Source organism: Mytilus edulis, chromosome 5 (genome assembly GCF_963676685.1).
Source record: "Mytilus edulis chromosome 5, xbMytEdul2.2, whole genome shotgun sequence".
Lineage (NCBI taxonomy): Eukaryota > Metazoa > Mollusca > Bivalvia > Mytilida > Mytilidae > Mytilus > Mytilus edulis.
The window spans coordinates 72,106,762-72,122,757 of NC_092348.1; the positions used below are offsets into that span (position 1 = coordinate 72,106,762).

The following is a 15,996-nucleotide window of genomic DNA, read 5'->3' on the forward strand; positions in this document are numbered from 1 at the left end:
CGGGAAATGTCGTAACAGTAAACACAGATGACCTTACTGACCGACCGTGGTAAAATTCATTCATGATTAAATTTGATGTTGAATGATTGACATTTATTGTGTTTTAGTTTTGAGGCTCTTGATCGATTTACCAGAATAGAAATTTAATCGATTTACATACATGTATAATCAAAACACGATTTAGTCTTCTTTAACTATTTATTGTTTTATTTTTATCAGTCATTTCCCGGATTCCCATTTAAATAATCTATTTGGAGACCGTTCCGCCAGTACCTGATCATCTGGAATATGCCGACAGTTTTCTAACGTACATCTTCTTCTTACTCAAAGTCTGACGACAACAAGACCGGAAAAGGAAGTAGATTACTGCGCAAATGCGGGAAAATAAAAAATGTCTGATTTTTTGGTGAATATTTTTTCTCTTTATTTTCTACCGTTACAGGAGACGGAGTCTCCTAAAAGATAGTATGTTTCTTATGATACTGGAGTTTGCGATGGTGTTACACACGGGGACTAACCCAGATATCAACCCTATGATAGATTGGTCACTGTTAAGAATCTTTATTTACTGAAACCTTTACCAGTACTGTACCAGTAGAAACCTAAGTAATATTACGAACGGAATCATGATCAGATCTCAACAATACTGTGGTAGTGTTACAATAGCCATTTACAGAAACATTTTGAGCATACACGCATCATCTCAAAATTTCTAATGCTGATTTCCTCGCTTAAGGATTTACTTAGGTCGGGTTTTGGAACAAGTGTCAAATGTTCGGACTTCTTGGTAATTTCCATATAAAAATAGAAGGTAAAACATTTTGAACCATAACACTATTAAGCATAAGACTTAATAGCTCATAAAAGGTCATTGGCAAAATTTAAGCAGATTCTTGATTTTCTTTCTTTTGATTTGAGACCCAAATAATACTTATGTCAATATAAGGCAAAACTCCGCGCCAGTCTTTTGCCGCCATATTTATAAATCAAATATCCCGAAAAGGAGCTCCATGAATATTAGCTTATTTTGATCCTTAAATTATAATCTTCCAGCTTAAAGTATCAATTTTGATTTATTGGTTCATCTACTTTTACCTTAGATCACCTAAGTGCATCCTTAGATTTAACCCGTTAGCAAAATGCCCGTTTTATATACATTGTACCAATAATTCCGAAGAAAGATTACTTATCCTTATTAGCTGAAATTTGTATTTATTTCTACATTGTGCCATATTAACTGTTCGTCATCTTTGCATAATAATTATCATTACAGACATCAGTATTATCCCGCAACGAGTGTCACATTCCACAGAAGTTCTGTTCAAATAAACAGTTCATAAAGAGAATTTAAAAGTGTGTCATCCAATTGAAAGCTGTGTACATTGTACTGTGTAGCCATTTAAAAATTATTTCGGGTTATTCAGACACATAAATGTTTACATTGCAGTGATTCCTCTTAAATTCCCACAAATATGATCTTTAAATTTTGTTTAACATACTCCAAATCAGACTTATGAACTATCTGACGAAATCTGATCAAAAGTTATTAGAACTGTTTTTGTGTTTAGATCATGTAGATGTAGATCATGTAGATGATAAAAAAAATAATACCCGACTTTTTTTGTCCTGTTATTAGAAAGTTCCAAGAAGTCCGTTTCCAGCAAAGCAAAAATTTTCCGGGCATTTTGTTTCCAGTATACCAAACCTAAAAAATCGGAAAAAGATAAATAAAGCTTGAAGATACATGTTGCACAGATGGTGCTTATCGTTCCGATCTGCAACTTTGCTACAATTTATATTCTTGGTCATTCCAGTGTGAAATTTGGTACAAATTGGCTACATTTTGTTTAAAAAATTATTGTCCATCATAAATCATTAATCGCTTGGATATGCAAACAGCTGTCAAGCGTGTAGACGTTTATGAAAGATATATGTCAACATTTTCTTAAAATGTCAAGAATTAGGTCTTCCCTTGAAAACGTGAGTCCTCCGAATAACAGAAGCAGATAGTGAAGTCCAAAGATTGGCACGGAAAACCAGAATAGAAAATAGATACAAGTACAGTATAGATTCACTACTTAATCCACTGGAAAATAATATGTCTGTGCAAGTTTCGTTGACTTATTTCAAGCAGTTGTGGAATAATTAACTAACTATTTTGTGTAGTATGCTCATTGGCAACGAGTTGACCTGTACCAGCTTCCATTTCATTTGGTATCTGCTGAATGGTTGTATCATTGGCAATCATACCCAATCTGCATTTATACATGACTCCAGGCTTTTGAAACATCATAATTGGAATCCACAAAAACACGGCAATAAAACGGAAGTAATATGGCATAATGATATCTAAATATTGCAATTTCAGGAATAAGTTGATACATTTATCATGTTTTATTTTCAGAATAGAAGAATCACCGATTGTTGGTAATATTTAATGCTACATGAATATTCATTAAAAGCGGTTTTTTAAAAAATGATGCAGGAAAGCACTAGTCTTCACGAGTTTGAAAAGTCGATTTTTAAGTAAGCTGCTCACTAAGAAATGACGACTCTTAAGTCGTCTTTGCGCATTACGACATCAGTGTTGAATACACAATGTATGTGTCACCCGAACTAGAAATTGTCAGGCGACCAAACAAATATATAAAACAGACAACCTGTATAACTTGGGATTGTGTATAAAATTCTTAACCTAAACATACCTCTTGTGGCCTCTGAATCGTAAATTTCATTGCCTTTTCCGTCGGTCAAAATATAATCTTCTATTGCACTTGTCTGTTCTCGTACTTTTCTTGCTATATCAGAGGTATTGGCTTCCTCTTCTGTAAATCGAATCATTAAGTTTTGTGAGGAAGTTATACATTTGTTCTCCACATCTCCTAGAAGTAATTGCCTGTTCGTGTAAAAAAAATATACTTGAACCATTATTCGTTCAAACTTCGTCCTGAAGAAATTGTATTGGTCCACCCACCCCACCCCACCCCCGTCCCGTTTTTTTTTTAGAGAGAAGGAGAAGGGTGATAATCTTACCTTTGATGAAACTGTGATTAATGATACATGTACTGTTCTTCAAAAAATATGTAGGGCATTACTTTTGTCTTTTCGCAATTAATCTATTGGTTTCTTTTATGCACTTATTGTTAAGTAGTATGACATGTATACACTTTCTTCTCGATGACACAATTCTTCTTTTCCCTTATAATATTGAATGAGACCAGGCTATCATGGTTTGTATCCTCTGAAGGACATTTTGACCTCGGAGACAGACAGGCCGTTAGTTTTCTAAATTGTTTCTTATTTTTCATACCGGGGCTGTTTCTAGACGACTATACGCTATGGTTAGATGTCGCATTGGCAATCATACCACTCGTTATTTTTATAAAGAGGAAAGAATGTTTGGAAGTCCACACATATCGGTTATCCAATGTATAGGAAAGCGTCCGAGTCGTTGCTTACAACTATTGTGTCAAAACAAATGTTTTGTTTTACTTTAGTGTATTTTGCTTTCTTTTATGCTGGTGTCCTATAGCTATTCTTCCCCTCTGCCATTTTTTTTTCGGGGGGATACCCCCACCCATACCCCCACCTCCAAAAGCTTTGGCATGATCCAACTTTTACCCCTCAGCGTGATTTGGGGGAAAACCAGGATCGGGTCATTTTCCACCTAATAGCACGAGAAGCTAATCCCCCCAACCCACACCCCTTGTAAATTTTATAACGTTGGCGACGTCAGACTGGTTGTTCTTTTATAACAAAATAACTAGAGGCTCTAAAGATCCTGTGTCGCTCACCTTGGTCTAAGTCAATATTCAACAAAGGACGCAAATGGATTCATTGGGGAAAATTGTGTTTTGGTGATGGTGATGTGTTTGTATATCTTACTTTAATTGTGTTTTGGTGATGGTGATGTGTTTGTATATCTTACTTTACTGAACATTCTTGCTGCTTACAATTATTTCTATCTATAATGAACTTGGCCCAGTAGTTTCAGTGGAAAATGTTAGTAAAAATTTACAAATTTTATGAAAATTGTTATAAATTTGACTATAAAGGACAATAACTCCTTAGGGGGTCCATTGACCATTTTGGTCATGTTGACTTATTTTTAGGTCTTAATTTGCTGTACATTATTGCTGTTTACAGTGTATCTCCATATATAGAAATATTCAAGATAATAACAAAAAACAGCACAATTTCCTTAAAATAACCAATTCAGGGGCAGAAACCTATAAACAGGTAGTCCCATCCATTTGAAAATTTCAGGGCAGATAGATTTTCACCTGATTAACAATTTCACCCCAGTCAGATTTGCTTTAAATGCTTTGGTTTTTGAGTTATAAGCCAAAAACTGCATTTTACCCCTATATTCTATTTTTAGCCGTAGCGGCCATCATGGTTGGTTGACCGGGTCACACCACACATTTTTTAAACAAGAAAACCAAATGATGATTGTGGCCAAGTTTGGTTTAATTTGGCCTAGTAGTTTCAGAGGAGAAGATTTCTGTAAAAGTTAACGACGACGGACGACGGACGCAAAGTGATGGGAAAAGCTCACTTGGACCTTCGGGCCAGGTGAGCTAAAAACGAACGATTATTTTTTTATGTATGAGACAATGCTACAGTTCATATAAAAAAAAAACACAAAGAGACAGACATTAACTGCAAAAACATGTCTGTTTAATTTGTTTTTTCAACTGGAGATGTATAAGTCTATTTAATTTTCAGCTTTACTTGCATCATTGAAACAAAAGTTTACTAGTCATACTAGCCTGTTGTTAGAAAACTATCCCTGCAACGTGAATTGTTGTGGAGAAACATATTAAATTCCTTGGGTGATAATGAATCCCAACGAAAACTGTTTGGCATTTAAAAGCATGAAGATATTAGTATGGAGTATACACCTCATGAAGTAAGTTGTCCGGTCATAAGAATGCATGTAAATATCAGTATGTTGAAAACTCGGAAGATCAGACAAAACAACACACAAAAAAAACAGTTATAGACGGGTTAAAATATAGTCTGGTGGACATGTAGGCACAGTATGCTAGAAATATAGACCGGCTGGTAGGGTAGACATGTAGACAGATGTATGGACCCGTACTAAGACTGGTTGTCAGATTGTTGGAAATGTACACTGACTGGTACTGTAAACATACCACATCTTCTTGTTTATATTGAACAAGGAGGAACTTGTGGACATGTAGACAAAAAAGAAGCAACAAAGACGGACTGGTGAATATGAAGTCAAACTATTGAACATGATCAATGAATAAGGGAGGGAGAATGGTTATATAGCACCGGCGTCACAAATTACAAGGCGTATAAACCGGCTTGCACCAGACGTGAAGAGAAAATTAAATAATTCCGTATATATACGTTATGGTCACGCAAGGTGAACGCAATGCAATCGTAAGACGCGCGTTGCATAAGTTTAAAATAGGTCGAAATGCAAAGGTGTACGCTTGGTGAACGCTTTTACTCCAGAAAATTTTTATGCTGCATAAAACATTTCATCTAGCTCTAGCGTTTTTCAAGCGTATACCTGATCGCTACACGCACGTAATACATTTGTCACAATCGCGTTGGAAAACTTTCCAGATAAGTTTGACACATGTTTAGGACAGGTTTATATGCCTCAAGATCGATCGGCTTTTATTTGGACTTTTTCTTGGACGTACACCGAGCGTGTTTGTAACATACGATTGGCGTAGTTTAAGCGCTCCGTGAACGTAAAAAACGCACCAGTGGCGTATCAAAAACGTATTCTGACATTGAACAAAACTTTCTCTTACATTTATGTAGTGGGATATGTCCGTGAATTAACAAGACCATATGTATCCAGAAGAAGTACAAAAGATACAATCGAGAATGGAAATGAGGAAAATGTTAGAGACAAAAACCGACCAAAGAGCAGATATTACAGCCAAAAGCCACCAATATATGGGTCTTCAATGCAGAGAAAACATCCTACAACCGGTGGTGAGCTTCAACTGGTCCCTAAATAAAAATGTGTTCTAGTTTAGGAAAACACTCCATAATTATAAAAAAAAAAGAAGATGTGGTGGGATTGCCAATGCGATAACGCTTCAAACGAGACCAAATGACACAGAAATTAACAACTATGAATATATTGATGATATATATATATATATAGGTCACCGTGAGGCCGTCAAAAATGAGCAAAGTCCATACCGCATATAGCAAGCTCTAAAAGGTTTAAAGGTCAGGAGCCTGTAATTCATTGGTTTTAGTTTGTTTAAGTGTTACATATTTGTTCTTCTTTCATGTTTTTTTTATATAAACAAGCCAAGGCTCCGTGTTGAAGGCCGTACATTGACCTATAATGGTTTACTTTTTTTAAAATTGTTATTTGGATGGAGAGTTGTCTCATTGGCCGTCACATCACATCTTCCTATATCTAAGGTCGTTGGTTTTCTCGTTTGAATTATTTTACATTGTCATTCATTTGCGAATTGTTTTACATTGTCATTTCGGGACCTTTTATCGCTGACTATGTGGTATGGGCTTTGCTAATTGTTGAAGGCCGTACGGTTACCTATAATTGTTAATTTCTGTGTCATGTTGGTCTCTTGTAGAGAGTTGTCTCATTGGCAATCATACCACATCTTTTTTTTTATACTAAATATCTTGGGATTCCCAGTTTTACTGCGAATCTGCGAATTCCCAGTTCTTTAGAAAAGCATTTTAACAATTTTCGAGACTATGTCAGCTGGAAAGCACGTCCTAATCCCAAAAAGTTGTCAATATGCACATTCATAAAAGAATCTGCAGAACTATATTTGTATGAGAACGATGAACAGTAGCATTCTGCAATGTTTTTTTTTTCATCCTTGAAGGTAGATGTTTTTAAAACCTAACAATGGTTACAAAATTTTATTATTCTTATACCATGTTTACTATTTTACCTGGCATTTTTTTGTTGTTTTGTTTTAATCGTCTCTGCTGAATTTTGTAGACGAAAAACTCATAAGGCGAATACAATTTCAATCCTTGTATCTATGATGAATTCATATTGTGTTGTTTTCAAAAAAACATTCCATTATATTTTGCAACTTTGTATTATATTACACTGGCAAATATTGTCACACTTTCAGAAAGCGTATTATTAAGTAGCCTTTCATGTGGGTCTCATTGGGGTCTAAGCGTGACGCGGGATTGCCGATTTTTTGTAAGCGTGACACGTGAAAGTCAAATTATTGTGTCGTGAAAACGGGAAATGAGGCCGTCTAGCGGGACCCGGGAAATGACAAAAAAATGAGAATTGGTTACGTACATAGTGTAAGCGGGATACGGGAATCTGACAAAACAGTAAGCGGGATCCGGGATTGGAACCCCCCAATGAGACCCCCTTTCATGTTTTTGATTTTCTTTGTATCGTATTGTCATACGACTAATATATTGTCATATGCGGGAGAATAATCTATTTCAATATGTGCACTTTTGTATGTTTCGTCTATTTTGAAATATATGTCATGATATTTGATAATACCTAAGAATTCGTCACATTGGTCTTTTTATTTAGGAATTAAACAAGAGTTGTTATTTACTGGTGTCTAATTGTTTTCTCCGGTACATTGACCTCAAATTCTTAATTGCAACACACATTTATTAAAACCGGACATTTTTATAATTAGTCTGTTAAAGATACACTCTGCATTAATATTTGTTATATATTTAAAAGCAATGAATTTATTAGTACCTATACATAGAGAATAATACATGGCAAAATCCGTATCATATTTCGTATCATCCCGAGACATCAATATCAGCCCAAGGGCCTTTAGGCCCGAGGGATGATATTGGTCGAGGGTGATACGGCATGTGATACGGATTTTGCCATGTATTATACGCTTTATCATATATATTTCAACAGAAGGGTATTATATTATATGAACTGCTTTCTGATCCATAGCACTAAGTTACCTTCAGTTCTGCTTTTGTCTTGTTTCAAAGCCATAAAATAACTGCTCAATTATTTATACGAAGCACCTGGGCTACCTTACAATTTGCGTGTTGTTGTTATAAAAATATTTTGTTTATTGTTGTATTTTTTTATACATGTAGTTGCATTTACAGTTGGAAAGCAAGTCCTTCGATACGGCCGTTGTCGTCAAGCTCTATCAGCAACAATAGCAGGGGGAATTAATTAGGTGGCGCTACAGTCGTCCGTAACGTCAAAAAGTCCGCCAAATCAATCGGCTAAAAGATTGACGTTTAAAGTTTTTTTTGCAACTTGTCATGCTTTTATTATAATTAAATTTTAAAATTTGTAGGTTTTGTGACCAATATAATTTCTTTACGACATACAAACATTACAAAAAGTAGCTTGTTAATGCTATTCCTTTATCCTGTCCGTTCTAAAATAAAATAGCCATCTTTTTTGTTCGCCAAAAAAATCGATTTTTCCTAATTTGACGTTTGCGTATCCAAATACAGAAAAGAACGGTTATAATCTTAAAAGAAACCGGGAAACCTATTTCAAATTCATATACTGTTTTGAAGCCATCATTTTTTACTTTTATACATCAATTTTAGTGACCACCAGCCATGTCAATTTGTATCTGGTTTTAACTACGTTTCTACTTCAAAACAGTGGAGTTTAGCTTCTTTTCATTGTACCCGTTTCAAAGTGCTCTAACATACTGATTTTATTAAAAACATGAATGAAATTTTGATTAAAAGTTGTGGATTTTCACAATTCCATACGATACTTGTATTTTAAAGTAACTAAAACACCTTTTGATCCCCTACACAAATTGACGGTGACATTGTTTTCTTTTTTCAACATACGTCATGAAACGTTTATATATAACAAAATATGTGTCAGGGTCATGTGCATAGTAAAAATTTACACATTGGAAATTAAAGTGAAACAACAAACAAAGATCTTCTTTATTGTGTTTAAAGCTAAACGTCTTGGAAAATTCTGACAGATCTGACAAATTATTGATAGCCTACTGTATGGATGGACAAAAGCACAAAAATAGCATTAGAAAATGCATTGCAAAGAAAATTCTGTAGGAAAAAACATAATATGAAAAAAGGAAATGAAGGTCAGTTAATAAAATCTTGTTTATATTATTATCTCTTTACTTAGTAAGCTATATTTCCATTCTCAATTTTATAGTAATATGAGCAAAAACTAGCTTATCAAGCCAAGTCAGCAAAACAAGAAGTTAATTCATAGACTAAGATGTGTTCTTACAAAATTGAATTTATTCAAATGGCAAATTCTTGTCAAATTTAAGCATGATTGATCATTATTGAAGTAAAATGCACAAAATTTGTCCCACCAGTTTCATTTTATTTCCTATTACTAGTATTCAGGTAAAGTATATATACAATATATACTTTGTTTGTAAATATGTAATTAAAGCAGCTGATACAGCAACCTGTTCAAGAGAAGAAGCCCAATTTTTTCCAAAAAGTTTACTTTCATAATCTATAAAATACCCTGAGAAATAAGACAAAGGGCTACTATGCAAGCTAATCTAATAGTTTAATTTTACAATAATAATGATTCTGAAATTCAAAACTGTGTCACTTTCACTTATAATTTAAAGCATATATATTTTTAGTATAAATATTATAAATCCCTTTTTTGTATGTTTATACTGTTCAACTAAGAAACATATATAGGCTTGAGTTTAAAGGCTCTCTTAATTTGAAGAAATTTGTTGTGACTCTTGGTCACGCCTTTATAGAATATAAAATATATATGATCAGTACTATTTATTTAATCATTTATATATCAATTTTCAGAAAGATTATTGAAATTGTATAAACTATGTTTTATTGCATTAAATATAATCAGAAGTGTTTAAAAAAATTCTGCTAGGAATGATCCCACATATAAAAAATTACATGTAGTATATTTCATCCGCCAGGTCTAATTTCTTTCAATATAGCTAGGTTTTTAATTTTACATGTAGGTGTCATTATCCACATTTCTGAATTTTTTTTTTTTTACTACGGTAATATTTTGTCGTTTAATTTTTTCCATTTAGTCCTTCTCTGAAAAATAGGGCGGCATCTCTTCTTTATATTATCATAACATAGTTATAAATCGAGTTTCGTTTATTTTCTTTCTAATTTTTGTAAAGTAAACTCCTTTTTAATTTTTATGCATTTTGCTGGGTTTTTATTTTTGACTGGTGATATTAAGGGGAGATAACCACTTGCACAAATCGGCATAAAAACCACCGCTTCGTTTTGAAATCAATTTGACGTTTGCGTATCCAACATTCTATTGCCGAGATATTCATATCGAGTGTTTGTCTTAATGAGATGCTTTATTAAATTTAAATTCAGCCCATCATTTTTAGTTTCCTCGTAAATATTTGGATTTTTCGATCAGGAGACTTGACAATTTTCACCCAAACTCCAAGTTTGCAGATAAAATAAAGAATAAAGGACTTTGATTTGATGTGTGAGCTTTGACAAGAATAAACTATGGATACTCAAGATTAGTTAGGTCAATAAGTTTTTATTACGACAATAGTATTTAGTGAGTTAAAATGAGGTTTGTCTCGTCCGTTTTTTTACTGAATTTTCACGGTCACGTGACTCTATTGTTGCTGATAAACTTGGGGTCAAACCGTGACCTGCTTTCCACCTGTTAGTGTGCCAAAAAATATGAAAACTTGATGTTCGTGACGTCACATACAATTTGAAAACTTGATGTTCGTGACGTTACATACCAAACAATGACGTCATTCAAAAAATTGACCTATTTTGAGGAAATTTTTTCTTAAGCAAAAAAAAACAAAAAAACTGACTTCATGTAAAAAAAAAAAATTAAAAAAAAGGTATGCGATACGGGTTTTACCATGCGATACGGGGTATGCGATACGGGGTATGCGATACAGGGTAGGTGATACAGACTGAAAAAACGAACCTTTATTAGAAAACAAAATAGCTGTATTTTGTACTAAATATAATTTTTTTATGATAAATATATATATACATAGATTACATAGATATAGCTGAATATTTGCGTTCAATACATTGACCAAAAAAATATACATATTTATATATATATTAGAGAGCTCTTTGAAAGTGTCAAATTTCATAATGATTAAGCAGTCCTTGTCAGATACATACACTAGTTGTATTTCGAAGGACAATGCATATAAGAATTGAATTAATAAATTGATTAAGTCACAATGACTAAATGTGTTGTTTTGTTAATCGTACTCGTAGCTTTACCTCTCAATGTCAATAACAATATATAGCCAAGATTACTTGTAAACGGTAGTAAAGGAACACATCCATTGTTTGTCAAAAATCTTCCAGGATAGCAATGGATATCGCGGCACTCGTTCTGAAAAAAACCCAGTTAAATCATGATACATGCGATACATAACAAATATTATTATGAACATTAAGTGTACCGTAAATACAATTCATATGTTTTAATGAGTACTCAGAAGATGTGGGATTGTGTTTGTTGTGTGTGTTTAACCTGTCATATTGTAGAATTGTTTTGTTTAATTGACATTCATTGTGGTTTTCATCATAGTCATTATCTTAAATTGACAACCGGAAAATTCGCGTTGGAGATGACCTCAGATAAGTTGATTAATTCATTTGTCCATGTGTAATAATGTTTGGAAAATTATCCAATGAAACAAAACCGAATATTTACTTGTCAGTCGGAAAATAAAAGGGGCACTGGTTTTGTCTATCATACTTAAACCACTTATTAGATCTATTTGATGATCTTATTTTTTTACATGCAGATATTTTCGTAAAACAGACTTTAGTTCATTGCATTTATTTACTAATCTAAACAAGTGAGATGATTTTGAGGAAATTGGTTACTAGTATATTATTTACCTTAAGCTCGTCAAATATCTGTGTTTTGTTACATATTTTCTCCATTTTGTTGTCTTGTAAGTCATCAAATACCTCAAGAGCAAATATTTCCCGAAATGATTTCGGAAGTGGCCCTTTTATGCCTGTAGGTTCCGTGATTGGTGGTGTAACTGGCGGACTTTGAAGCCATTTGAATGTTTTACCAGTTCCTGTGATGCAGACATGGCAAAAATAATTTTTATATGGGGCAAGAGCCTGTATTGACGGTAGTTCACGACATTTTTCTATGTCATTTGGTGTATACACATTGTGTAACTGTGTTTCATTACAGGTTGTATGTATCACGTTGTTGCGATTTGAAGGATTACACATTCGGCAGAACGGATTTTCCCCATTGAACCAGATGCGAGGCAAATTTAAAACAGCGCACGCAAATCTGATATCTGGGTCATTATTTATCCAATAGCCTGTAATATTACATTTATCATAACTTAAATATGTTGAACATTTCGTTCCTTGTTTTTTGGGTTTCATGCTGTAGCGACATTTTCTGCGAATAGCATGGGTTATGTAGTCTTGAAATGACACATGGTAGGTTGGAGAAATATATTCATCGCAAAATACTGCAACGCTCCAATACATAATTGATTTCTGAAGTTCATAAGGTGAAATATCTTCATTGCATAGCATACAGAAAACGTTCTTTGGTTGCCTTCGGCTGTTGTTTGCTCTATGGTCGGGTGGTTGTCGCTTTGACATATTCACCATTTCCTTTCTCAATTTTATTGTAATGCACTGACAAATTTCTCATGCTTACTCCAATCGGCAAACTAGAATATAAACTTCTTTCAAAACTGCTTAGGCATAATCTGTTAATTTCAATGTTTGAAGTATTTTTGCATTTGTTATATACAAGAAATCTGTCACCTGTTGACGACAATTCAATATCAGTACATGCTGTTGACCGTTCAAACATTTTGTCAATACAACAAGGTTTTGATTTAAAATAGCAATTATCGTCACAATCACAAGCATTCATACTTTTTTGCGTTGATTGGCTGTCACATAAATAACCAGTTCCCATCATAGCATAATACTTTCGGTGTATTTTTGTTAAATTAAGCGTGTTATACAATTTAATATTTTTTTCTGATTGCTCTTCAGTTTTGGTATTCATGGTAAATTTTCTACTCTTTTCCTCTTCAAACTCATCTTGGATATGTATATCGTTGATTATTTTTTCTTTGATGAATCTTATATCAAGAGCCTCGATATGGAACTCAAGTTTGAAATATCGATCATTAATGATTGGGCTCATCATCTCGCTTATGTTCATCTTAGCATCCAAATAATTAGAACTTCCAATGGTACTGTTACGGTTGCACAGGTAACAGTAATAATTTTTGAATGGTGTTGTTATACCACTCTTGGGTGTTCGAAGACATGCCTCAAGTAAACCAACGCGATAGCTATCCCAGTATCCTGTAACATTACACTCAGATATTAAAGCTGTTGGTTCTGGTGGATTGCACATAAAACAAAATATATTCCTGAAAAATTTATACCGGTTGTCGTAGTGATGACAAGCGTACTCTAGACTTGAATCATAGTTTCGCCATGTTCCCGTTATGTTACATTTGTTCACAAAACCCGGAGCTTCGCGATCGTTAACAGTAGAACAATTTCTTGGTTGTCTTATGTTATCACTGGCAATATAGAAAATATTACACTCTTGCTCTGTTGCAAGACTTATTATTTCCGAGTAGGATGAAACAAAGTTAAAATCGGCAAAATTTGAGCAGTCTATTTCCAATCTCCATGGAATTAGGTCTGTAATGCTTTCATTTAAACATTTAGAACAATGTTTATTTCTATATGTCAATCCAGTTTTCCTTGATGTCACAGGTCCATTTTGCAAATGTTCCCTAGGTGAAAATGTCGACTCGCACTGTCGTGTCCTGTCAGATTCTGTACTATTGCACTTGCCTACCATAATAAATAATGGAGCGTCTGGTTTATTATATTTTTTATGTAGGAGCTTTGTCTCAGTACATGAAAGATGTAGAGAGAGAAATAAATCTGGACAACAGTCGCCTCTTGTTACACAGTCTAAGTCACATTTACATGAAGGACAAACCCCTAAATTAACTGAAGTATTATATAGAAGTTGATATCCATGGCTTATTTTACTTTGATCGCATAATTGTTTTCCACATGCCGAGACATACATATCTAGAATTTTGGAAATGTTGAATGTATATATTTGATAGAAACTGGCACTTAAGAACAGGTAACAGAACCAGATTGATTTCTTTTCCATTATTAGAGATCAGCTCTTCTACAATCTAAAATAAAAGCATCTTCAATTCAAGTACACAAGACAACATATATATTTTTTATTGTAAACATTTTAAAACTCATGTCGATAATTTTCAAAAACTGAGAACATTCTAAACATATTGAATACCAATGTAATGCAATTATGGGAACATGTGGTGTAGTTTGAATAATTGAACGAGTCATCATGTGTATATGTATGAGATTACTGTCAGTAACAAAGGTGGCAAAACTGTTTTTGGTATATTTGTAATTTTTGTGTTATACAATATAGGTTATCTGACCAAAAGCTATATTTTTACTATAAATACAATCTAAAATAAAAGCATCTTCAATTCAAGTACACAAGACAACATTTATATTTTTGATTGTAAACATTTTAAAACTCGTCGATAATTTTCAAAAACTGAGAACATTCTAAACATATTGAATACCAATGTAATGCAATTTTGGGAACATGTGGTGTAATTTGAATAATTGAACGAGTCATCATGTGTATATGTATGAGATTACTGTCAGTAACAAAGGTGGCAAAACTTTTTTTGGTATATTTGTAATTTTTGTGTACCTATAGTTGTTGATGTTTGTGTCATTTTGGTCTATTGTGGATAGTTGTCTCATTGGCATCATACCACATCTTCTTTTTTATATACTATACATCGTTCATTTATTCAGTTTTTAATAATGCAATTTAAGCTTTCATTTAATACTAGCATTACCCGAATGATTTTCTTATTGACAAAGTTACAGCTGCATGTATGCGTAGGAACAATTTGATTTCAAATGGGTACTACTTTCTTTATGTATGTTCTTTCTGACAGTACCAGAATAAGTGGTCTAATACATACAACAGCACGAAACTCTTTATATTGACTTTTGCTTTACTTCATCTTCGCATACTCCTAGCAAGGAACAACACATAACACTTTTGTCGAAACAATATATTACTGAATTCAAGGTCAAGTTTGTCTGGTAGTAATGTATACAAAGAAAGCACCATATGGATAATAAAAGTGTCCAATATAAGACTTTTTCAATTATTACCTGTTTTTATTTGACAATGTCTACTCAAATAACTATGTTCTTACCTGTAAGTCTTATTTAAATCACATAAGTTCATTAGACGTTAATTTAGTGGTCGTTATATAAAATATTAATGACAATTTGTCCCTTCTCTTATTTCTGCATGTTGGAAAATGAGACTCAGAGTGTTTTTTTGGTAAAACATACATTTATGTTTACATCTAAATCAACCAAAGCGATGTATGTATTTCTTTGCTAGACAAATTGCTTATATAAAAAAGAAGATTTGGTATGATTGCCAATAAGACAACTCTCCACAAGAGACCAAAATGACACACAAATTAGCTACTATAGGTCACTGTACGGTCTTCAACAATTAGCAAAACATTGTTTAAAACTGCATTTCAAGTGAAATTTTAGAATTCCTTTATAAATGTATACACATTTACTTGTAAATAAACAGAACACTAATAAACCCAGTAAAACATGAAACTCACACGATAATAACCAAATGCTATATGTTTACTATAAAAAAAGAAAAGGATTCATAAATATTTTATTGATTTCAGTCTTAAAAATATTAGATAACAGGTAAAGTCATAAATGTGTGCTTGCAAAATGTCTAAAAGAGCCTGATATACTTTATTGTAGCAACTTTAGTTTTTTGATTGGACACAATAAAAATTGATGTAAAATTATCACTTACAACAAATGTGAGCAATTTTTTATTGTAATGAGCATGATTTTTAAAATTTGAATGTTTCATGCCTTTCATTGTTATGAGCATGATTTTTA

At 33.2% G+C, this 15,996-nt stretch overlaps 1 protein-coding gene across 1 annotated transcript; it reads right to left on the bottom strand.

Moving 5' to 3' along the window:
* Positions 1-11,179: 11,179 nt before the first annotated feature.
* Positions 11,180-14,180, bottom strand: LOC139525229 (uncharacterized). The gene is made up of 3 exons (XM_071320422.1): positions 12,607-14,180; positions 11,863-12,569; positions 11,180-11,347 (listed from the first exon to the last, which is right to left on the bottom strand). Exons 1-3 carry the CDS (start codon positions 14,159-14,161, stop codon positions 11,180-11,182), a joined length of 2,430 nt encoding a protein of 809 aa, XP_071176523.1. The 5' UTR covers positions 14,162-14,180.
* Between the last annotated feature and the right edge of the window lie 1,816 nt (positions 14,181-15,996).